At 37.2% G+C, this 24,150-nt stretch overlaps 1 protein-coding gene across 1 annotated transcript in view; it reads left to right on the top strand.

Annotated features, from left to right (window-relative positions):
• NDUFAF6 (NADH:ubiquinone oxidoreductase complex assembly factor 6) overlaps nucleotides 1–23,721 on the top strand; it is a 31,647-nt gene extending 7,926 nt beyond the window's left edge. The window contains exons 3-9 of the mRNA XM_090283546.1: nucleotides 3,360–3,482; nucleotides 7,331–7,387; nucleotides 17,894–17,996; nucleotides 19,035–19,168; nucleotides 19,812–19,913; nucleotides 21,928–21,984; nucleotides 23,197–23,721. Of these exons, the coding sequence (XP_090139672.1) occupies nucleotides 3,360–3,482; nucleotides 7,331–7,387; nucleotides 17,894–17,996; nucleotides 19,035–19,168; nucleotides 19,812–19,913; nucleotides 21,928–21,984; nucleotides 23,197–23,325 (705 nt within the window). The 3' untranslated portion in view covers nucleotides 23,326–23,721. The remainder of the gene's footprint in view (nucleotides 1–3,359; nucleotides 3,483–7,330; nucleotides 7,388–17,893; nucleotides 17,997–19,034; nucleotides 19,169–19,811; nucleotides 19,914–21,927; nucleotides 21,985–23,196) is intronic.
• Nucleotides 23,722–24,150: the final 429 nt, after the last annotated feature.

Here is a 24,150-nt window from a genome sequence, read left to right as displayed (position 1 = left end):
CAGCAAGTATTGTCTGCAATATGCTAGGCACTATTTTAGGTCCTGGGGTATAGAGCATTGCATAAAACACACCAAGTCCCTGCACTCAAGAAACAAACAAAGGCCCTGGCTGCTATGGCTCAGTGGATTGAGTGTCGGCCTGCGAACCAAATGTCGCTGGTTCGATTCCCAGTCAGAGCACATTACTAGGTTGCACATCAGGTCCCCAGGTGGGGGTGTGAGTGAGAGGCAACCACACAGTGATGTTTCTCTCCCTCTCTTTCTCCTTTCCCCTCTCTCTAATAAAATAAAATAAAATAAAATAAAGTAAAATAAAGAAACAAATTATAAAAAAAAAAAGAAACAAACAAGTACTGTGTAGTATGTTGGATGGAAACAAGTACTATGGAGGAAAATTAATGGGCTTAGGGAAGGCTGGGTGCAGCGGGTCCCTGTTTTATGTGGAGTGGTCAGGAACAACATTACTGGGAAGATGGCATTTGAGCAAAGATTTGAAGGTGGCAAGGCTGAGATATGAAGAGTATTCTAGACAAAAGGAACGGGAAGTGCAACATCTCTGAATTGTGTGTCTTGATACATTCAAGAAAAGGCCAGTGTTGTGTAGCAGAGGAGGGACGGGGAGCATGGGAGGAGATTGGGGTAGAGGTACCTGGGACAGACAGGTAAGGTCTTGGAGACCATTGCAGTCACTTCAGCTTTACTCTGAATTAGGTGGAAACCATGGGAGGGTTCTGAGCAAAGAAGGACATTGCCTTTCGGTCATGTTTTAAAAGGATTACTCTTGATTCTGTATTGAGAATAGACCATATATGCCACTGGAATCTGAATACTACACATTGCTGAGAGACCCATGTAGTATCAAAACCATTAAAAAAAAAACCCTAACGTTTATTTGGAAAAAATTTTACACAGAAGTGAGAATAGTACAAAGCATACCCGTATACCCTTTTGTTAATATTTTGCCCCATTTGCTTTATCATTTTATCTGTATAAATATACCCACATCCATATTTCTTTAATGAATCATTTTAGAGTAACTTAACTATACCATGGCCCTTATGCCTATAAACTTGAGTGTGTTTTGTAAGAATAAGAATATTCCTTTATATAATCATAATACAGTTATCAGTTTGAGTATATTTAATATGGATACAATACTTTACCATCCAGTTTCCAGTTTTGTCAAATAACCCAATAATGTTCTTATGGCATTCTCCTCCCCACCCCAGCCTTCTGTACAGTATCCACTCTAGGACCATGTTATGACATTGTCATTTAAAAAACAATACTGATCCTTTTTAAAAATAAGAGTGTTTCTCATTTGGAGCTTGTTTTATTTTTTGTCATGATTATGTTATACATTCCTAGCCTAATACTTACAACCTAAGTGGTACATGTCCTTTTCAAGGAATCACAAGGAGGCATGACATATCCATCTGCCTCTTACTGGTCATACTAATTTTGTCACCATTCAAGATGTTAATATTTTTTTCTTGTTAAATATGGAGACATTTTAAGACCATGGTTCTCATTAGAATTTACCTCATAGATGACAAACAGGTACATTAAAAGGGGCTGAACATAAAGGGAAATGCAGATAAGAACCACAGTGAGATACCACCTTGCAACTGGTAGGATGGCCATTATCGAAAAGACAAGAAACACCAAGTTTTTGGTGAGAATGTTGCAAAAAAGGAACCCTCATACTGTTGGTGGGAATGCAGAGTGGTGCTATGGAAAACGGGAGTTTCCTCAAAAAATTAAAAATGAAACTGCCATATGACTCAGCAATTCCACTTTTGGGTATATATCTGAAGGAAATGAAAACACTAACTTGAAAAGATATGTGGACCCTATTATTCATTGCAGTATTATTTACAATAGCCAAGACATGGAAACAAGCTTAGTAGCCATTAATGGACAGAAACAATCTAAGTGTCCATTGATGGAAGAATGGATAAAGAAAATGCGATGTGATGCACACATGCACAAGTACATACACACTCTGGAATATTATTCAGGCATGAAAAAGGAAATTCTGCCATTTGACAACCACATGGAAAGACCTTGATGGAATTATGCTAAGAGAAATAAGTCAGACAGAGAAAGTCTAATACCATATGATCTTATATAAGGAGTCTAAAACAAGATAAAACAAAACAAAGCCCCCAAACTCAGAAACAGAGACCAGGTTGGTGGTTGCAAGAGGCAGGGGTGAGAGGTAGGTGAAATGGGTGCTCTCAAACGTACAAACTTTGTTATAGACGAGTATGTCTTGGGGATGTAATATATACAGCATGGTGACTATAGTCAATAATACTGTATTGTATATGAAAGTTATTAGGTAGATTTTAAAAGTTCTCATCACAAGAAACAAAGTGATGATATGGTAACTGCATTTATTGTGGTGATTATTTCACAGTATATACATATATCAAATCATGTTTTACATCTGAAACTGATACTGTTATATGCCAATTATATCTCAATTAAAAAAAATTTACCCACTAGATTTAGAATGTGTTAGTGATTCTTGCCTGAACCTGACAAGGCCATTCTTAATTAGTAGTGAGGGTGACTGTCTAATATTAATCTTTTAAATCATTATTTAATGAATGAAGGAAAGAGCTTATTTAAAATGTATCTATAGTACAATTTGCTTTTTGTGGTGTACAGTTTTATAGGTTTTGAAAAATGCGTAGAGCCATGTGTTCAACACCATAATCATGATACAGAACAATTCCAGCAACCAAAAAATTCCCTCATGTGCCCCTGTGTAGTCAGCCTTGCCCCTCACCCATAATCTTTTGCATATCCTTTGATTTCAGGTTATTTTGAAGTACACCTCAGATATACCTTTTCATCTGTAAATGTTTCACTATGTATCTTTAAAAGATAACTCACTTTAAAAATAACCAAAATGTTGTTATCATACATTAAAATTTTAATAGTAATACTTTAATACGGTTAAACATCCGGTGTTCAGATTTTCCCCATTCCCTCTCTCTCTCTCTTTAAATCAGGATTGGAGTAAGGTCAACATGTTATAACTGGTTGATCTAGCTCTTAAATTTCTTTTAAATTAAATATTCCTTCTTTCTCTCTTTATTATTTCCTTGCAGTTGTTTCCTAGAATCTCTCCTATTTTTGAACGCCTACCTTGGAAATATTTTTTGAATAAGCATCAAATAATTTGCAGGCTTTTACTTAGGAAACATAATGACAATTGAAGGAAAAATTACAGCAAATATATAGAATTAAACTTAGTTTTTGGCTGAATTATGCGATTATGCAGTCACAAATACTGATTTTTGAGACTAAACAGTGCATTTATTAAAGTTTTTAAACCTTATTTATAGGTTAAAGATTTAGTTTCTGAGAAAACAATTGGACTGATGCGAATGCAGTTTTGGAAAAAGACTGTGGAGGACATATACAGTGACAATCCACCACGTCAGCCTGTGGCCGTTGAACTGTGGAAGGTAAAAAAAATTTGCTACTTTTAATTTATGAGAATTTTACTTGAGCATACTTTTTGTTGCATACAATTTGGATAATAATGATGGGCAATCTATCCTGAACATATTCTTAGGCTCATGTAATGTCCAGACATGTATTAGTTTGGACAGAAGAATTTAAATCACCCACTAATAATTTGCATAGACCTTTGGTGTATTTCTTTATTAAAGAAAAAGAGAGGGATCTGGTCTCTTTATGTTACAAATCATTTTCCATATATCGGGTTGCAGCATTTAAACCCTACACATTCTGAAGTAATGGCAGATAAATTTTCCTGTGAAGGGAGACGTGCTCTCACTATTGTCCAGACACAAATCTAAAATTGCCTTTCTAGTTTGATAAAATTGCCTATTCATGGGTGAATTTTAGGTATTAGAGAATAGAAACCTATGGGTTAGAGTATTATTTGTATAGCTAGATATGTGTAGTAATTAGTTATACATAAAAGCAGTTATGTGGATCCCTCATTCACAAACAGCCATACACAGTTTAGAAATATGCTAAATTATGAAGGGAGGAAGGGAATTAGGTGTGTTTTGTGACTAATAATGTGTCCCCATTATAATATGATGAGAGCCAAAAGACAGTTTCTGTAGCAGGAGCCGCTGACAGACCTGACAGGGGTACCTCTTCTCAGGTCTGCGCCAGCAGGGGCAGACCCTGTTTCTGGGCCCCAGATTGACTTCACAGAGCCCCAGTAAGGATGGAGAGCCAGGCCCCACACCGGGGACTGAGAAGAAAAAGTGGATGGGAAGCTGTGAGTATTAGACTAGTTGTTTACCACTCTTCATCCCACTTCAATAACTTCAACCTAGGTGACTCAGTTTAGAGTAAAGTTTCTCTAAAATCCAGGAACTCTTTCTGTTTATTATTTTATACACAACCCTGACTGCATAGAAAGTTCTGACTTTTGTCAGGAAATATCATGGAAGATCCGAGATTCCTTTAACACAAATTTATCTTGCCTTGACTTAAAAAAAAAAAAAAAAAAAAAAGAAAACACCTGAATTATAGAATGTTTGCATGTGTACCAATTTGTCCAATTTTATAGTAGCTGCTTAAATTGTGATGATTAATGTTGGCCAGTTTTTTGATATGACCAGTGCTGAAAATTAATATGAGTATTTGAAAGAAGCAGGTAATGTTCAGAGCATTTGTCCTTGTTATAGCTTCTTTATTCTCCTCATTCTGCAGGAGCATATGCTTATTGTACCACCATCCAGTAAAACTTTCCAATGGTTATTTGAAGAGGTTCAGGTTCTTTAGACAACTAAATAGGGACACAGTGGCAGTGTGTTGTCCAGAGAGCACTTTCCCTGCTGCACTCTTTCATTGGTGCTTTTACAGTACGAAATAGTTGAATATCTATTTCTTTAACATTTCACATGGGTTTCTCTGTTTCTCTGTTTATTAATATTGTAGGTTAAATTTATGTTAAAGCCAAGGTTTTTATTCTGTTTGACTTCTGTTTCCAAAGTTTTAATACTTTATTCAGCTGGTTTTCAGCTTCTGACCAGTATTTATTTTTTACCTTGATTTTTTTATTTCCCTCAGAATTAAATGAAGAACTGTTTTTGTGGTCAAGGGACTGCAGCCATTATAACTTCAGCCTTGACTAAGGAGGAGTCTGATTTTTCAGTGGTTATTTATTGAGTACTTTTCTGTTCCAGGAATGGTGTTTGATGGTGTGGTTACAAAGATCAAACATACCCTGCCGCACTCAGACACATACAAAATAAAACAAGAGCAGGACTCTGTAAAGACTGAGGAATCTCCAGCTGATTCCTAGGATTTGGGGGAGAGGCTTATGGGGAGTCCTGCTGTGTAACAGGAGTAGTGCTGAGGGCACTTGGGAACCGACTTCATGCAGTCCTGTTAGCTTCTTTTAGGTTTCTGCCAAGCAAAGTGGGCTCTGTTCTCTATACTTTCATCCTTTGTCACATAAGTGTCTATTGAAGGGCATGCTAGCTAGCCTTTACATTTTTATTGTCTATGACATCTTAGAGTCTTAGTTGAAGTTTAGGATATTCCTAAGACTTTATGTTTTATAACTATTACTATTGAGAAAATATATCACACTTAGTGTTGATTGGCAAGAAAACAATGTTTTTAAAATGCATCAAACTTTCAAAAAGGATTCAAAATTAAAAAATAGTTTAAAAAGAACACCGGTATACCCTTTACCCAGATTTACCTATTGTTAACATTTTATTCTATTTGTTAATCCTTTGTACTGTTCACTCCTGTGCATGTGAGCTTGTGTTCTTTCTAGACAGATAGATAGATATATGTATATTTTCACACTTTAATTATTTTTTCTGAATCACTTTTGAGTGTAAGTTATATACATCATTGACTTTTATCTCTAAATATTTACTAAGTATTTCCTAAGAATAGGGACGTTTTCTTCATAACCAGTACAGTTACTCACTTAGGTAAATTTAACTTTGATACAACACCTGTATCTAATTTTCCATTCATATTCCAGTTTTGTCAAGTTAACCTAATAATATCTACTGTAGTGTTTTTTCCCCCTCCAGTATAGGACCCAGTCTAGGGTCGTTTACTATTTGTCATGTCTTTTTAGCTTACTTTAACCTGGAACATTTCCACAGCTGTTCTTTGTCTTTTATTACATTGACATTTTTGAAGAATACAGCTCTCTAATTTTTTTTTCTTTTTATAGAACATTCCTTATTTGGGATTCATATGATGTTTTCTCATGATTAGATTCAGGTTGTACATTCTTGGTCATAATATGTATAGACAATGTCTTCTTCATAGGGTATGCCATCTGGAGGCACATTTTGTGCATTTGCTCTTTATGGGCATTGTTAATTTTCATCATCCAGCCTAGGTGTTTTTCCCCTTGTATATTGATTATTGATATAATTCCTCTTGCAACTATAGGACAATGCAAGTATCCTACTCATTAATTTCCCCCGAAACTTAGCATTCACTGATGGCTCTTGTCTGATTTAGTCTTTACTGTTATAATTGCAAAACGATAATTTTCCAATTCTAATACTCTGTCCACATTTACCACTTGGCACTCTACTATAAGCAAGAGCTCTCATTCTCCTATATTTATTTATTTGTGTATTAATTATTATTATGGACTCATGAATTGCTCTTTGTTCAGTTTATAATTCATTATTATACTTAATTATTTTGATGTTCAAATAGTCCCAGATTTGGACAGTGGGAACCCCTTCAAACTGACTTCTATGTCCTTATGACATGCCTCTCCTATTTTTGAGCACTTTCTATTTTCTGAAACAATAAAATATTATAGAATTGTCTTGAGGCTCACTTGCCCCAACTCTGGAAATCACCCATTTCTCTAGAGCCCTATTTCTTTGGAAGAAATGCTTTTAGAGACCAAGATCTGGGTGCCAGGTGTGCTCTTCCCTACTGAAGTGTCTTTAGTTGCTAAGATAATACTGTGCCTTGCAGTTTATTTCCTTTGGAGTTTCAGTTACTTTTTTTCTTTTTTTTTTTGGAGTAATGGTTCTTTTCATTAATTAGAATCTTTATTCTGTGGTAAGAAGTTTGTGTATAGTAAGTAAGCATCACATAATGTGCTCAGTATTTAATTTAGTGGTAAAGTTCTAGATATTTTATCTTTACTTAGAAGTGTTCTGAAATATTTTCTAGGGACATTTTTTCTCCCTGGTATTTAACACAACTGTCTATCTGTGATGAGTTATGACAGATGTTCCCTTACCTAGTTTTGTATTTGGTTTGTTTATTTTATTTACAAATCATTTCTAGTACTTTCTAAAAATTTATAATACACTTGTTTTTTTAGGCTGTCAAAAGACACAATCTGACTAAAAGATGGCTTATGAAAATCATTGATGAAAGAGTAAGTTGAAATTGCTCATCTTATGTTTTTCTTCCTTTTGGATCCTAAAGCTAATTTTCATCAAAACTTAAGTAGTCATACACATACATTTATGAACACCCAGTACTTAGATCTCTGTCCAAATAGTAGAGGGAATAAGGAAAGTCTGATGGTTCTAGTGAATGGAATCCTATAACTAAGTTTTTAGAACTGAGTTCTGTTCTAGTTCCAGCCAAGCATGCGAATTGCTGAGTGACCTGGGCTAACCTGTGTAATCTTTCTGACACATTGTTGGCTCAGTGTCCTTGTTGGTCTGATATTTGTCATGCACTATTGTCATAAAAGTGTAAGTTTACTTAACTTTATGTGGATATAATCTGTTAATAACCGTAAGTTATAGTAACAATAATATAAACCAAAATGAGATAATGGCTTAACATTAAGAAAAATTCCTCAGTTGACCTATAGAGTTAACTAGCACTAAGAAAATATATTTTTCAGGTGTCTCCTGTTTTTATGATGTAAAGAAAATTTGAGAACTCAAAACAGAAATAACTTTTCTGTTTGATGGAAAATAACACTTGGCATTTGTAGGGAGGGCTATTTAAAAGTAAAGGACTAGGCTCAATCTCCCCTCATTGAGTTTTAGATTCAATGCAATTGCCTATAAAAATTCCAGCTGCCTTTTTAATGGATATTGACAAGCTGATCCTAAAATTCATATGGAAATGTAAGTGACCCAGAATCACCAAACCAATCTTGAAAAGAACAAAGTTGGAGGACTCCTATTTCTCAATTTTGAAACTTAACTACTAAGTTATGGTAATCAAATTGTGTGGTATTGGCATAGCATAGATACATCGATCAATAGAATAGAATTGAGAGTCCAACAATAAACCCATAGATTTATATAGCCAATTGATATTTGACAAGTGTGTGAAGATAATTCAGTGGAGGGAAAGAATAGCCATTTTATCAAATGCTGGGACAACTGGATAGCCACATGCAAAAGAACGAATTTGGACTCCTGCCTTACACTATATATAAAAACTTACTCAAAATGGATCGAAGATATAAATATAAGAATTCAAATGGTAAAACTCTTAGGAGAAAGCATAGGCATAAATTTTTGTGACTTTAGGATGGGTAGTAATTTCTTAGATATGATAACAAAAGCATAAGTAATAAGAAAGTATATAATTGGACTTCATGAAAATTAAAAACTTTAAGAAAGTGAAAAGACAATTCATAGAGTAGGAGAAAGTATTTTCCAGTTACATATTTAATAGGGACTAGTACCTAGAATATGTAAAGAACTCTTACCACTCAACAGTAAAAAGACAAATAATCCAATTTAAAAATAGGGTACGGATTTGAGCAAACTTTCTTGAAGGTAGGTATACCAATGACCAATAAGCAACTAAAAAGATGTTTAGTATTTTTTCATTATGGAAATGCAGATCAAAACCACAATGAAATACCACTCTACACCCATTGGGATATATGTTGATTATAATAAAAAAGATGTTGGTGAGAATGTGGGGAAGTTAGAATCCTTCATACATTGCTGATGGGGATGTAAAATGGTACAGCTGCTTTGGGGAAAGTTTGGCAGTTCTTCAAAAAGTTAGACAGAGTTACTACAGACCCAGCAATTTCACTCCTAGATTTGTACCCAATAGAAATGGAAACATATGTCCACCCAAAGCTTGTACACAATGTCTATAGCAGTATTATTTATTAATAGTCCAAAAGCGGGCCCTGGCCAGGTTGCTCAGTTGGTTAAGAATGTCGTTCCAGTATACCAAGGTTGATGGTTCGATCCCTGGTCAGGGCACATACAAGAAGCAACCAGTGAATGCATAAATATAAGTGGAAGAGCAGATCAATCTCTCTCTCTCTCTCTCTCTCTCTCTCTCTCTCTCTCTCTTTTCCTCCCTCTATTAAAACCAATAACGGTTTTTAAAAAAGCTTTAAAATTAGTCTAAAAGTGGGAACAACTCATAGTCTATTGATGAATGAATAAACAAAACATGATATATCCACACAATAGAATATTAATCATAATTCTTCAGTTAAAAAGAATGAAGTACTGGGAGATCCAAGATGGTAGCAGAGTGAGTAGAAACTATACCCACCTCCTCCCAAGACCAAACTGGAAATACTACTAAAATATAGAGAAATCAGCCCGAATAACCAATTGAAGACTAGCTGAAGAGAAGTCTTAAAACCAAGGATTTACAGAAGAAGCCACTTCAAGACTCAAAAAGGGCTGCTCCTACTCCCACTGGCAGTGGCTGAAGTTCCAGAGGTATATCTCAGCTGTGGACAGGTTCACCGTGATAAGTGTGGAATCTCAAGCCCAAGTTGGAGCCCAACAGAGCACCAGAGCTTCGAAGAGGCTCCCCACATAACACCTAGCTCTGAAAAGCAGTGGGGTTTCTATCCACCAGGAAGATAGGGGAGTCTGCTAGAAACTCAGGTACTCTCTTAAAGGGTGAACACGCAATATCTCTTTTGCAGCCACTCACCCTGTGCTCCATTGAAGGGAGGGCAGAGCAGCCTAGAGATAGTTCAAGGAGAGACTGGGGTTTGTGGCACTGGGAGAGAGAGGAGGGAAAACTGCCAGGACGCCCTGTGCTGAGTTACTGCCGTACTGAAGACGCCATCTCTCTTAGGTGAAGCGTGCCCCTCAGTGTGGCGTCAGCTTGGGGGAAAGCAACTGTTCCACCCTCTGGTCTCCATCTTGTCCTACCCTTTGGAGTTTCCACCCTGCTAAGCAGTCAGCAGTGGGGTGTAGAGGTCTGGGCAGAATCTGAGACAGTCTGAATTGTGTGGCTCTGGGGCGGGGGCCAACCTCCCCCAGACCGGAACAGCACCTTACTCTCTCTCAATTCCCAGGGGCCCCTCCCTGCTGAGATCAGGCTCCTGGCAGAATCTGGGTCAAATTCAATAGCATGGCTCTAGGATGGGAAATTTTTCCCTCACACACATGACCGGTGCAGAGCCTTCTGTTGATAGAGCCAAATCTTGGCCTGTTTAGGCCTGATAAACTGCTGATGGCTCTCTTAAGATCCCACCACCACAAAGGTGTGTGAGCACCCAGCGAGTGCCAGCTAGACTTGGTATATATCGTGGGACATTTGCTGAGTGGCCTCAGATCCAGCACCGACACCAAGATTGAGCCTGTATAGATCTGGAGAACACCTCTTGCCCCTATCTGGTGACTCACTGAGTATGCAACTTGAGTACTGCCAGAGGCTCTTTTAAGTGACAGAGTCTAACTCCCAGTGCCAGTGCAGCTGGCAGGGGGAGGCAGGCGGAGGTGGACTTTGGGGTTCCTAGGGACTTTTGCTGACCTGCTCTTTGGTCCAGTGCTGGACTTGGTGTGCAGCTTGATCCTTCTTGGACACATTCAGGCTCAGCAGAAGGAGCCACAAACTGCAGATTGCTTTGTAGCTCCAAATAGATTGCCCAGGGCCAATCACAGGAAGTGTTGACATTGACCTCCAAAGAGGCCCCACACCCAGTGGCCAGCTTCAGACAATATCAGAGCAGGACCCAATTAGCTTGACAAGCAGAATTTCCAAAAAGATCTTGGCAGGCACCAGACCCTGCTGAGGCAGATGTTGCTTTGAGTGGTTACCACAGGCACAACAGCTTGTACGCTGGGGTTGGGTTTGATCCTCACAGTCAGCCAGCCTGAGGGTTGACCCCCACACACACACACACAAATGTGCCATAGCAATCAGGACTCAGTCACAAAGGGAGGGTCCACATAACCCACACAAGGGACATTTCTTGAGCACCAGCTCAGGTGATTAAGGAGACTATGATGTGGGGTCCCATACGACACTACTACATAAGGCCACCCTACTAAGATTGAGTCATAGCAGATCTACCTAACACATAGAAACAAACAGAAAGGCAGCCAGCATGGAGACAAAGACATGCCCCAGGTGAAAGAACAGGAAAAATCTCTAGAAAAAGCTAAATGAAATGGAGACAAGCAATTTACCATATACAGAGTTCAAAACACTGGCTATTTGAATACTCAAGGAACTTAGAGGAAAAATGGATGAAATTAATGAGAACAAAGAGATAGTAAATATAAAAAAAGACATAGAAACCATAAAAAAGAACCAGTCAGAAATGAATGATACAATATCTGAAATGAAGAATACACTAGAAGGTATAAGCAGGAGGTTGGATAATGCAGAGGCTCAAATTGGTGATTTGGAAGATAAAGTAGAAGAAAACACCTAACCAGAACAGCAAAAAGAAAAAAGAATTAAAAAAAATGAAGATATTGGGTTGGCCAAAAGGTTCTTTTTTTTCCCCCCATAAGGTGGCTCTAGTAGTTCTTAGTTGTCTTTAAACTTCATTCAAAACAATTTTGTTAGATTGTATTGAGACACCTGTCATATCAGTGTGCATTAAAAAAAAAACTGAATTGGTGAATTTTTGTGCAGCCATTTAATATTGAAGATGGAAGAAAATATGGAACATTTTTGGCATGTTATGAGCTTTATTATTTCAAGAAAGGTGAAAATGCAACTGAAACACAAAGATTTGTGTAGTGCATGGAAAAGGTGTTATGACTGATCTAATGTGTCAAAAGTGGTTTGTGAAGTTTCATGCTGGAGATTTCTTGCTGGATGATGCTCCACAGTCAGGTAGACCAGTTGAAGTTGATAGCAGTCAAATCAAGTCATTAATTGAGAACAGTCAACATTCTGCCATGCGAGAGCTGACATACTCAAAATATCCAGATCGATAATGTTATTAGTGAAAAAATAGACTTTAAAACAAAGGCTATATTAAGAGACAAAGAAGGACACTACATAATGGTAAAGGGAGCAATCCAATTGGAAGATATAATCCTTGTAAACATTGATTTACCCAACATAGGAGCACCTGAATATATAAAGCAAATATTGATAGACATAAAGGGAGAGACTGACAGTTGTAGTAGGGGACTTTAAAACCCTCTTGACTCAATGGATATATCTTTCAGACAAAATCAACAAGGAAACAGCAGTCTTAAATGACACGATAGATCAGATGAGTTAAATTAATATTTTCAGAGCATTTCACCCCAAAGCAGCAGAATATACATACTTTTCAGTGCACATGGAACATTTTGTAGGATAGACCACATGTTAGGACCCAAAATAAATCTCAATAAATTTAAGAAGATGAAAATTATATCGAGCATCTTCTACTATAGTGGTATGAAACTAGAAATTAATCAAAAGGAAAAACCCTGAAAACCACACAAAGACATGGAGACTAAATAACATGTTACTAAACAATGAATGGGTCAACAATGAGATCAAGGAAGATACATCAAAAGATACCTTGAAAATAAAAATGAGAATGCAACAACCCAAAATCTACGGGACAGCAAAAGCTGTACTGAGGGAAATTCATAGCATTATAAGCCTACCTCAAGAAACAAGAAAATCTCAAACAAACTAACTTTACACTTAAAGGAACCAGAAAACAATAACTAACAAAGCTCAAAGTGAGTAGAAGGAAGGAAATAATAAAGATCAGAGCAGAAATAAATTAAATAGAGTCTATAAAAACAATATAAAAGGTCAATGAAACCAAGAGCTGGCTCTTTGAAAAGGTAAACAAGATTGACAGACCTTTAACCAGACATCAAGAAGTAAAAAAGAGGACCCAAATAAATGAAATCAAAAATGAAAGAGGAGAAATAACTGACACCGAAGAAATACAACGGATTGTAGGAAAACAGTATGAACAACTATATGCCAACAAATTGGGTGCATCTGGATGAAATGGATAAATTCCTAAAACTGAATCAGGAAGAATCAAAGAATCTGAATGGACAGATTGTAACTAGTGAAATTGAAGCAGTAATCAAAAGACTCCCAACAAACAAAAGTCTTGGACCAATGGCTTCACAGAAGAATTATACCAATCATTCAAAGAACTAACGCCTATCCTTCATACTATTCCAGAAAATTTAAGAGGAGGGAAGGCTCCCAAGCTCATTTTACAAGGCCAGCATTATCCTAATTTAAAAACCAGATAAAGACACTACAAAGAAAGAACATTATTGGCCACTATTTCTGGTGAACATAGATGCTAAAAGTATCAACAAAATATTAGTAAATTGGATCCAGCAATACATTAAAAGGATCATACACCAGAATCAGGTGGGATTTATTCTGGGGATGCAAGATTGTTACAGTATCTGCAAATCAATAAATGTGATACACCACGTAAACAAAAGGAAGGATGGAAATCACATGATAATATCAATAGATGCAGAAAAAGCATTTGATAAAACCCAGCACCCATTTATGATAAAAATTCTCAACAAAGTGGGAGTAGAGGGAGCATACCTCTATATAATAAATGCCAAGTATGACAGACCCACAGCCAACATCATACTCAATAGGCAAAAACTAAAAGTGATTCCCTTAAGATCGGGAACAAGACAGGGATGTCCACTTTCACCACTTAGTCAACGTAGTACTGGAAGTCCTAGCCACAACAATCAGGCAAGAAGAAGAAATAAAAGGCATCCAAATTGGAAAGGAAGAAGTAAAACTGTCATTACTTGCAGGTGAGATGATACTGTATATAGAGAACCTTAAGGATTCCACCAAAAAACCTATTAGAACTGATAAATGAATTCAGTAAAGTAGCAGGATGCAATATAAATAGCCAGAAATTAGTTGCTTTTCTATGCACCAATAATGAACTATCAGAATGGGAAGTTAAGAAAACAATCCCATTTACAATTGCATTAAAAAAATAAAATATCTTTCAATAAGTTTAATCAAGGTTGTAAATGGCCTGAACTTGGAAAATTATAATACATTGAAGAAAGAAATTGAAGAAGATAAAAATAAGTGGAAGCATATACCATGCTCATGGATAGGAAAAATTAACATAATTAAAATGCCCATACTATCCAAAGTAATCTATGTGGGGAACTCCTTGTGATTTCGGGAATTGTAGCCCAAGCTGTGAGCCAGGCAGCCCTCCCCCTGCCCACTCCACCCCCTGCCCCGGGAAGCCTCTAAGTCTCAACAGAAAGCTGGAAGGTGGGGCAGACAGGATTGAAGGCCACTCAGAGGGTTTCCATGGGAATTGCATTTAAAGAATGCTTATTATGCTTTGGAGCTTGCTCTGCTTTTCTTATCTCTTAGTTAAGTATAAACAATCTCTGGCAAGGAATGTATGAAACCTTGCACCTAATGTCAGTGTGGTGTCAAGATGTTTAATACACCCTAACACGGACTGGTCACTGTGCCCTGTATATTGAAACTTGTAATCTGTAACTGTCAACTTTAATAGAGGTGCCTAAAAGCTATTGATGATTTATGAATTTTGACCTTGTATCTCCCATGCTGCATACCCTTCTCAATAAAAATCATGAGAAATGGAGGTCTTGTACTTTCTCCACTAGAGGAAACAGCTTTCTCTTTCCCCCTCCAAGACAAAATACAGTGTCCTGGATAAATTTGTTCTGCTGTGGTCTTGAAACCACTGCTGGACAGAGTCATTTCCAGCCGAGCTAGGACATTGGAGGTAGCTCAGCCTCATATCTGTAGATTCAACACAATTCCTATCAAGATACCAATGCTATATTTAACAGAACTAGAACAAATATTACGAATATGTATATATTAAGCCACACAAGACCCCAAATAGACACTGCAGTATTGAGAAAGAAGAACAAAGTTGGAGGAATCACACTACCTGATATCAAAATATACTACAAGGCCATAGTAATCAAAACAGCATGGTACTGGCATAAAAACAGACATACAGATTAATGGAACAGAATAGAGAGCCCCAAACCCATGCCATTATAGTCAATTAATATTTGACAAAGGAAGCAAGAACATGGTTGTAGAATGGGATCTCTTCAATAAATGATTTTGGGGGAAATTGGACAGATGTGTGCAAAAAAATGAAACGGCCTCCTCCTTACACCATACACAAGAATAAACTCAAAATGAATTAAAGACTTAAATATTAGACTCAAAACCATAAATATATTAGAAGAAAACATAGTAAAATCTCTGACATTTATAGAAGCAATTTTTTTCTGATACATCTCCTTGGTCAAGGGAAACAAAAGAAAAAATAAATAAATGGGACTACATCAGACTAAAAAGTTTTTGCACAGAGAAACCATCGACAAAATAAAAAGACAACCCACTGAATGGGAGAACATATTCACTGGTACATCTGATAAAGGATTAATATCCAAAATTTATAAAGAAAGTATACAACTCAACACTAAAAAAAAAAAAAATTTGAAAAAAAAATTGGACAAAGGACCTGATTAGACGCTTCTCCAGTAGGCAGATATATGAAAAGATGTTCAACATCAGTAATTATCACAGAAATGCAAATTAAAACTACAGTGAGATATCACTTCACACCTGTCAGAATGGCTGTCATTAATTAATCAACAAACAAGTGTTGGCAAGGATGTAGAGAAAGGGGAACTAACATGTACTGTTGGTAGGAATACAGACTGGTGCAGCCACTGTGGAAAGCAGTGTGTAGTTACCTCAAAAATTAAAAAAGAAACTACCTTGTGACCCAGTAACTCCACGTCTGGGAATTTATCTGAAGAAACCCAAAACACTAATTCAAAAGAATATAAGCACCCCCTATGTTCATTACAGCATTGTTTATAGTAGCCAAGATTTGGAAGCAGCTTAAATGCCCATCAGTAGATGAGTGGATAAAAAAGTAGTAGTATAGATACAGAATAGAATACTACTCAGCCATAAAAATGGAAATCAAATCTCACTTTTTCGACAGCGTGGATGGACCTTGAGAGTATTATGCTAAGTGAAATAAGCCAGTCAGAGAAAGATGAGTACATATAATTTCACTTACATGTGTAATCTAATAAAATAAACTAGCAAACAAAATAGAAACAGACTCTTAGTTGTCAGATGGGAGGGGTAGGGGGGCTGGCTGAAAACAGTATAGTCATTACCAGAAGGAAGTGTGGGTAGGGGGAGGCTGGATAGGGTAAAGGGATAAATGATGATGGGCAGAGAAATGACTTGAGATGGTGAACACAATACAGTATACAGATGATGTGTTATAGAATTGTATACTTTAAGCATATAATTTTATTAACCAATGTAATTCCAATAAATTCAATTAAAAAAAAGAATTAAGTACTGATAGATGTTCCAACATGGATGAACCTTGATAACCTAATTGAAAGATGCTAGATAGCCATGGCTGGTGTGGCTCAGTTGGTGGGAGTGTCATCTGGTAAACTGAAGGGTGGCAGGTTCAATTCCTGGTCAGGGCACATGCCTGGGTTGCTGGTTTGGTCCCCAGTCAAGGTGCATGTGAGAGGCAATGCTTTGATGTTTCTCATATTGATGATTCTCTCTACCTCCCTTCCCCTCTCTAAAATCAATAGGCATGTCCTTGGGTGAGGATTAAAAAAAAAAAAAAAACGATGTCAGATACAAAAAAGTCACATATTGTATCATTGTATTTTTATAAAATGTCCTGAACAGAAGGAGATTAGTGCCTTGCCTGGGGATGAGGGGAAGGGAAATGGGGAGTGACTGCTCCATGGATACAGGATTTCCTTTTGAGGTCATGAAAACATTCTGGAATTAGATAATGGTGATAGTTGCAGAACTTGGTGAATATACTGGCCTATATATTTTTAAAGGGTAAACTTTATGTTAAGTGAATCATGTGTCAATTTTTTTATTGTACAAGGTCTGTACATATCCCCCCCCCGCGCCCCCCCCCCCGGCCATGATCATTGCTGATGTCAGTTTCTCCTGATTCAAAAAGGAAGAAGGGGTATAGTACCTTGACAATGGAGTGTTTGTTAATGGATTATTATAAAAGTGGCTAGACTTTACTAGGATTTACATTTTTCTGTTTTTTGAATAATGTGACTTGAGTTTGTTCAATTCATCTGTCCTGTTACTTTATTGAGCATGGTGTGTTTTGGGGGATGGGGGACAGGTGATGAGTCTCCTTTGTTTTTCTGGTCACCTTTTCCTTATTGAGAGCAAAGGCTTAACAGTCAAATGTGTGGATTTGAATACCATCCTTACCATTTATTAGCTGTGTGACCTTAGGCATATTACTTAATGTGTCTGTGACTGAGTTTCCTCATCTGCAAAATGGAAAAATATTATTTCGTTAACTTTTGGGGGATGCTAGGATTAAGAAGATAACATCTAAAGTGCTTAAGAGCTCAGTAAAGTCCGTTTTTCACAAAAACTTGGGCTTTCAAAGGAATTAAAAATTAAGCCGACTGATGCTTACGGTGATTTGTGCATTGAGATTAATCCTGAGATATTATTTTGAGGGGTGATTTGTAAGATTGAATGTGTAGAACTTTAATATTTTAATCTTATTTTTTTGTATACTAAACAATATATACTAATATTTTTATTTTTATGCAGTCCTTTCGGGCCAAAAATCTTGTCTTTATAATTTTGATGATTAAGCAAACTATTTGACTTCTGTTTGTAGGAAAAAAATTTGGATGACAGAGCATACCGTAATATCCAGGAACTGGAGAATTATGCTGAAAACACACAGAGCTCTCTTCTTTATTTAACACTAGAAATATTGGGTAAGGTTCTTTTTTTTCTATTTCATACTTCTCCTTTTTGAATAAAACACCTTTCAGACTTCACTCTTTCATAATGTGACAGTCTAACCAGTTTAACACTGAAGCTTTTCCTTGCATCATTTGTAAAGAAACAGTATTTTTTTTTGTTCTGTTTTTTTGAGCAAAAAGGGGAATATATGTCTTTCTTTGGAGTGCAGACTAATCAGAATACTTAGGCTCTAATAAAGTACTTGAGCTACATCATGGGAGTGCCGTAGTTAATAATCTGATAATTGCTGATGATTTTACTTTTTAAGCGTCTCCTACAGTTGGAAGGCCTGTAGCTTTCCTCTTCCTTCCCTGTCAGTGCTACTTCCCCATGTTTAAAAAACAAAAAAATAGAAGAAATAAACTTGCATTTCTAAGTTTTTATGAAACCTTTCTTTAAAAAAAACAAACAAACAACTAATTTAGATGGTATTTTTTCTCTTTTGACTTTATTCTGAGTTGGTGAGGTCTTATTATAATGAGGAAATCATTTGGGACAAGGACAATACCATCCATTTGAAGAAGGTAATAGATCTTATGTCACTCTGAAAGAATAAGTAACACAAGTCCCTATTGAATTTCCCAGGCCTGTTCTGCCTGCACATTTGGTGACATGTTTGCCAACACAATGAAAGGAGGGAGCAAAGAGCAGAATGTGTGCTAAGCATATACTTAAAACGAGGTCGTATGGAAATTGCACTGAGAAGAAATGAAAAGACTTGTAATGTTTTTCATGATTGCTGATTAAAATTCCAAATGTGTTCTTAGTGTGCTGAAGTCTGAGGAAAACTCTTTTCTTTAAAAGTTGAAGTTAAGAAACCTGCTAATGGTAAATGGTCAGCTTGTTTTTGTGCCTAGTTAGACCCATAGATCCTCTTTTTCAGATATGAATAAATTAGTATTAACAACGAAGTTTGCATATTGAGGTGATTTATCTTTGCTACTTCTATTGACTTGTTATGCATTTAAAGAGAAAAGAGCAGCCCTGTTGTTTAATTTCTTAAATCATAGGTATAAAGGATCTTCATGCAGATCATGCTGCAAGTCACATTGGAAAAGCACAAGGCATTGTCACTTGCTTGAGAGCAACGCCATATCACGGTAGCAGAAGAAGGGTGTTCCTTCCCCTGGATATTTGTATGCTGGTAAGGCTGTTATTTGTATGCTCTATTACCTCAGGAATGTGGGAAGGATGTTATCTCTTGGTTCTTTGCTTAATCTATTCAAGTAACTGTTTTGAATGAATGCATATTGCTTTTTGCTCCTTGATTATGAAGTGAGACTTTTTATCAGTCTGGTATTTTAGGTGTCCAGTGGAGCTATGAGTAAGAAAACCTGGAGAACCTCACTTGGTGTAGCGTCATGTTGATGCCTTACTCCCTTCCAAGCAATTACAGTAATTATTCCTAATGTTCAACTTAGCTGTTCTTTATTTTAAAGGAGGAAGCAGTCCTTAAGAACATTGTTTATGAGAACCTTTATTTTCTGTATGAGATTCATTATTGTATGTACTTTTAAACTTCTTTTGTTTTCTTGCTTGTGTATTTTTGTTTTACCTATAGCTGTTGTTAATAACAGTCTTGTTGCATATTATTTCAGGAGAGTGTTTGTGTATGTGGGTCTCTGTATGCATAGACACAGACACATGCACATATATGTACGCATACATATATTTTATAAACAAAATAGGCATTATACTGTACATACTGTTCTTTCACCTGTTGTCTTGAGCTAAGTTAGTTTTAAGTGTGCTTTTTGATTGCTAATATAATGTATTTTTCAACACAGCATGGTGTTTCACAAGAGGATTTTCTACGGAAGAAACAGGATAAAAATGTAAGAGATGTGATATATGACATTGCCAGCCAGGCACACTTGCACCTAAAGCATGTAAGTAGCCTTTTATTTCCCCCCAAATCATTTAGGGAACTATTATTTCTGCCAAGTAGGGAATAGCATGGTTATACTGTTACCTACTTGGCAGTGCATATTCTATCTCTCATTGAAATCACAGTGGATTTATCTCAAGGACTATTGTAAACTTTCTCCCCTTTTTAAAAAATCCCCTTTCTCTCTCTCAGCACATGTATACCTGAGGTTCCTCAGTTAAGTCCCTCTCCAGTCCATGCACTCGCCGTTTCTCTCAGGGGGCAGCGTATCTTTCTGCGTTGCAGGGCTCTTGCCCCTCCTGCCTTTCCAGGACCTCAGCAGTCCTGGCTGTTTTTTTTCAGTTGGCCTCTTTGATAACTCGACTCTTTTATCTTTTGGTTTATTGCTGCTGCCTTCTGAAGTTACAGGCAGCCTGTGGACCCTTCAGTTTACTTTTCCCTCACTATTAACCTTTTTTCAATAAGTAAGTGGTCTGCATTCATTGTTACTTCAAGCCCTCACCGCCCTGATGCTACTCGTTATGCTGTAATTTGGCTTCCATCCTTCCTACTCTAATAGTAATCACTAGTAAATAATCTCCTTTTGCCACATTTAAAGAATGTCTGATTTAGAGAGGGTAGATGTTTATCTGTGTAGATATACATACAACAGAGGTAGAATCAACTAGACTTGATAAGTGATTGGATTGAAGCAGGATCAGGAAGAGGGAAAGTTGAAGGGTACACAGAGTTCAAGTAGAGATGGAGATGGTGCCATTCAGAGACTATAATGAAAAAACAATGGTACCCTAGGAGCTGATGAATAGATTTGAGACTAGCTACTAGACATCATTGAATATAAGAGGATTAGAAGACATGTAGGGAGATGGGCTATTGAAGAATGTAGGATTGTGGCTTTAAAAGGAGATCAGAACTGGAGGAAGAGATTTGGGAGTCATCCACATGGACATCTGCGGTTGTTAAAGCTCTGATTTTGGATGATGTCCAAGGAGAATGTACATCTGGATAAGAGGACCAAGGGCAGACCTTGAGGCCCACCTTCATTTCTCAGGTAGAAAGAGAAAAGGATATTTATTAGGAAGAAGAAGGAGGAGGAAAGAATGATCAAAGAAGTAGAAAAACTGGGAATCAGTGTGTTAGAAACCAAGAGAGGAGCAAATTCCATTAAGGGGGAATAGTAAAATCGTGCATGCTACAGGGAGATTAAGAGAAAAGAGGTAGGATGATTAGTAAATCATGGGTGATTTTGAAAAGAGCAATTTTAGTAGACGGGGGTAAAACGGAGGGTAGTGGGTTAAAAAGGACGTCAGGACATAGAAGTGGTTTCTAACAACATAAATGAAGTCCTGGAAACAGGAGTGGGCATCGTGAGCACAGGGTGATTGGCACCAACCTGAGTGCAACCGGGTTTCATAGTCCAGACTAGCAGGGAGGCATTAGATAGATGAGGTTAGAGTCAAGATGTGTAGGCCTCTGAAATACAAGATGAGTAAATAGTTGAGAATTGATCTATCAGGGGCATAGGTTAAAGAAAATAAAAATAAAACAGTGACTTAAGAACATTAATTTGGCTGGCTATGTGGAATGGATTAAAGGTTGGGGATCACAGAGACAGAAAGATCAGCTAGGAGGATCTTATATTCATCTAAACAGGAGATGGTGATGATCTAAGCTGGGAAGGTGCTGGGACTTGTTAACGTAAGTATTTCTTCATTTATCCCCAACCACAGAGCTAGAGGGTCAAAGTTATAAGATGTTAAAAAGCAACTGAAAAATGCCAAAGCCATTTGGTAAGAAGGAATGGAATTCTTAATATAGTCCTTTCTCCTAAGTCCTTTAGGCACAAGAAATTAATTGTAGTCTGCAGGAGATAGGAGCTATTTTCTTGCTTTTGAGAGAGGCCTCACCATGTTGTTAAACTGCTGGTGTTGCTTTGTGTTTGCTTTCTGAGGGAGCATGTTTATTTCCAGAACTATTTATATTTAAAACCAGTTCCCCTTTGTCTTCCTTTTTAGGCTAGGTCCTTTCACAAAAGTGTTCCTGTAAAAGCATTTCCTGCTTTTCTTCAGACGGTAAGTCGATTACCAGAGAAGCTGTTTAATTAATGAAGCAGATGTACATGACCGCTTTTTCTGTTTTATGAGGTTCCCAATGCAGTGCTTTAGTCTGGAGGCTTTGTTCCAGAGCTTTATAAAACTGGTCATTTTCTGTTTGTGTCTTCTAGGTCTCTCTCACACACATATGTTTCTAAGATTTATTCATATTATTGCTTATAGCTATAGTACATTTATTTTACTGCAGTGTAATATTTTATTATGTAAAGTTTATCTTCTTTTGGACAAGGAATTTCTGGGTTTTTTGTTAATATCACACAAGGCAGCTGTGCACACTCAGGCACATGTCTCCTGTTATACATACATACAAGCCTAGGGTTTAAAAAGTAGGTACTGAATTTGTATGTACACTCATCTGGGAGGAAATCCAATCTTTGTTTTCTTTTTACTCCTCCGCGTACTCTGGAGAATCCGTGAGCCTCTGTTAGATCACAAGGCTGTGCGTCCCAACTCCAGGGGGAGCTGTGCTCCCGGACTGAGGAAGGAGCGGTGCCTGTAGAATTGTGTGGGGCAGAACTAACGGGCATCTCTGTTTAATAAGAAAGTTATTGAAATAGAATAGTTTTTAAATTAGTAAAAATAAGTGGAAGCTATAAAGAACAGTATCCTTGTCAGTGTTTTCCAACCGTGCTCCCACATCACAGTGAGAGCTTTGTCAGGCCTTATGTGATGAGGGACGCATGGGTCACGTTTGTAGGGACCTGTGATTGTTCTCCCCGGGTGCATCATTTTCCAGCAAGAGTGTGGAGACCCATTAAACTTTTTCACAGTGTAATTTTTTAAACAGCTTGGGTTCCTCCTCATGGCACAATGTATTTTGTGGTGGTGGTTAATCTCCTTGATTGAAACATTCCTTTTCTGTTCTACAAAGTCTAGTAATAAAACCTGGCAAACAATTTCCCTGATCTTTTATATTTTGACCAGAACAGTAAAAATTATAATTAGGATTGGCTTGCTGTTTCTAGTACTAGCTCTGTTACTGGCCTAATGGAAACTTCTTAGAACATGCTTTTGTTCCTCTGTCCCTTTTGAAATTCTCATTTAAATTCTTGGCATGTACAAGACCATCTCAGGGAAAGTAAAAGAGCCTTAATACTTGTGATTTTTCTTCAGTTTATTTTAAAGACTTAATCATTCGATGATCTCATGACCATTTTTCTTTTTTTCCAGGTTGTTCTGGAGGACTATTTAAAGAAAATTCAACAAGTGAATTTTGATATATTCCACCCATCTTTACAACAGAAGGATACATTACTTCCATTATCTTTGTATATTCGGTCATGGAGAAGAAGATACTAAAAATAATTTCATGGCACTGATGTTTATTTACTTTTATTAGTTTTATAAAAGTGTACTAGTTAGGGTTCTTGTTTACAAACAGCAGATACTGTTTACTTGAGGAGAAAACAATTTGTTGGGTGGATGGCAGTAGCTCACAGAATTCATAAGAAATTACTGAGGGGTTTGGGTGCCAAAACACTGTTGAGATTCTTCCACAGACACAGCCATTGTCACCTCCAGCCCAGACAGCGTCTGTTGTACCATCCCTGTAAAGCTGCCGTCCCAGGAGGCAGCCTTGCTTTAGGGCTTAGGCTGCAGGTCATGCTTCACCACCAGGGGGCAGAGAGAAGAAATATCTACTCCCTTCCTCGCCCTTGAAGAGGGAGGGAGGAGGGCCTCAAGTAGTACTGGCTTTGCAGGTGGAGAGCCAGAACCCGCGTGTCCAGGACAATTACAGAATGAGTTTGTTTAGGGGTTCCTGAGGGTGAAGTTAATACTTGAAGAGTGTCAGTCACTATGTTGAGGATTTTATATCCCTAACATTTCATCTTTACAACCCTGTGAAAATTTATACGTGGTAAAATAACCTCTTTAGGGTAAGACAGTTGGCTGTCAAGTGCTGGAACCCTAATTTGACTTTATGTCTGACTGATTTGAAGCCTTTACTTTTTTGCTAATGTCACTGCTTCACTCTGTCATTTCACATTATTGTGATCATGAACAAAGTTGTATTTACAAAATTTCTATTAACGTAAATTATATTAAAATTATAGTGAACATTCATTAAGGGATACTACATTTTTAAAAACTAGTGTACTACTTGAGCTTCCCACTGATAATCTT

Source organism: Furipterus horrens, unplaced genomic scaffold (assembly GCF_987537825.1).
Source record: "Furipterus horrens unplaced genomic scaffold, mFurHor1.1.pri manual_scaffold_7, whole genome shotgun sequence".
Classification (NCBI taxonomy): domain Eukaryota; kingdom Metazoa; phylum Chordata; class Mammalia; order Chiroptera; family Furipteridae; genus Furipterus; species Furipterus horrens.
Note: the sequence above shows the minus strand (reverse complement) of the source record. Positions and strands in the feature narration are given on the sequence as shown.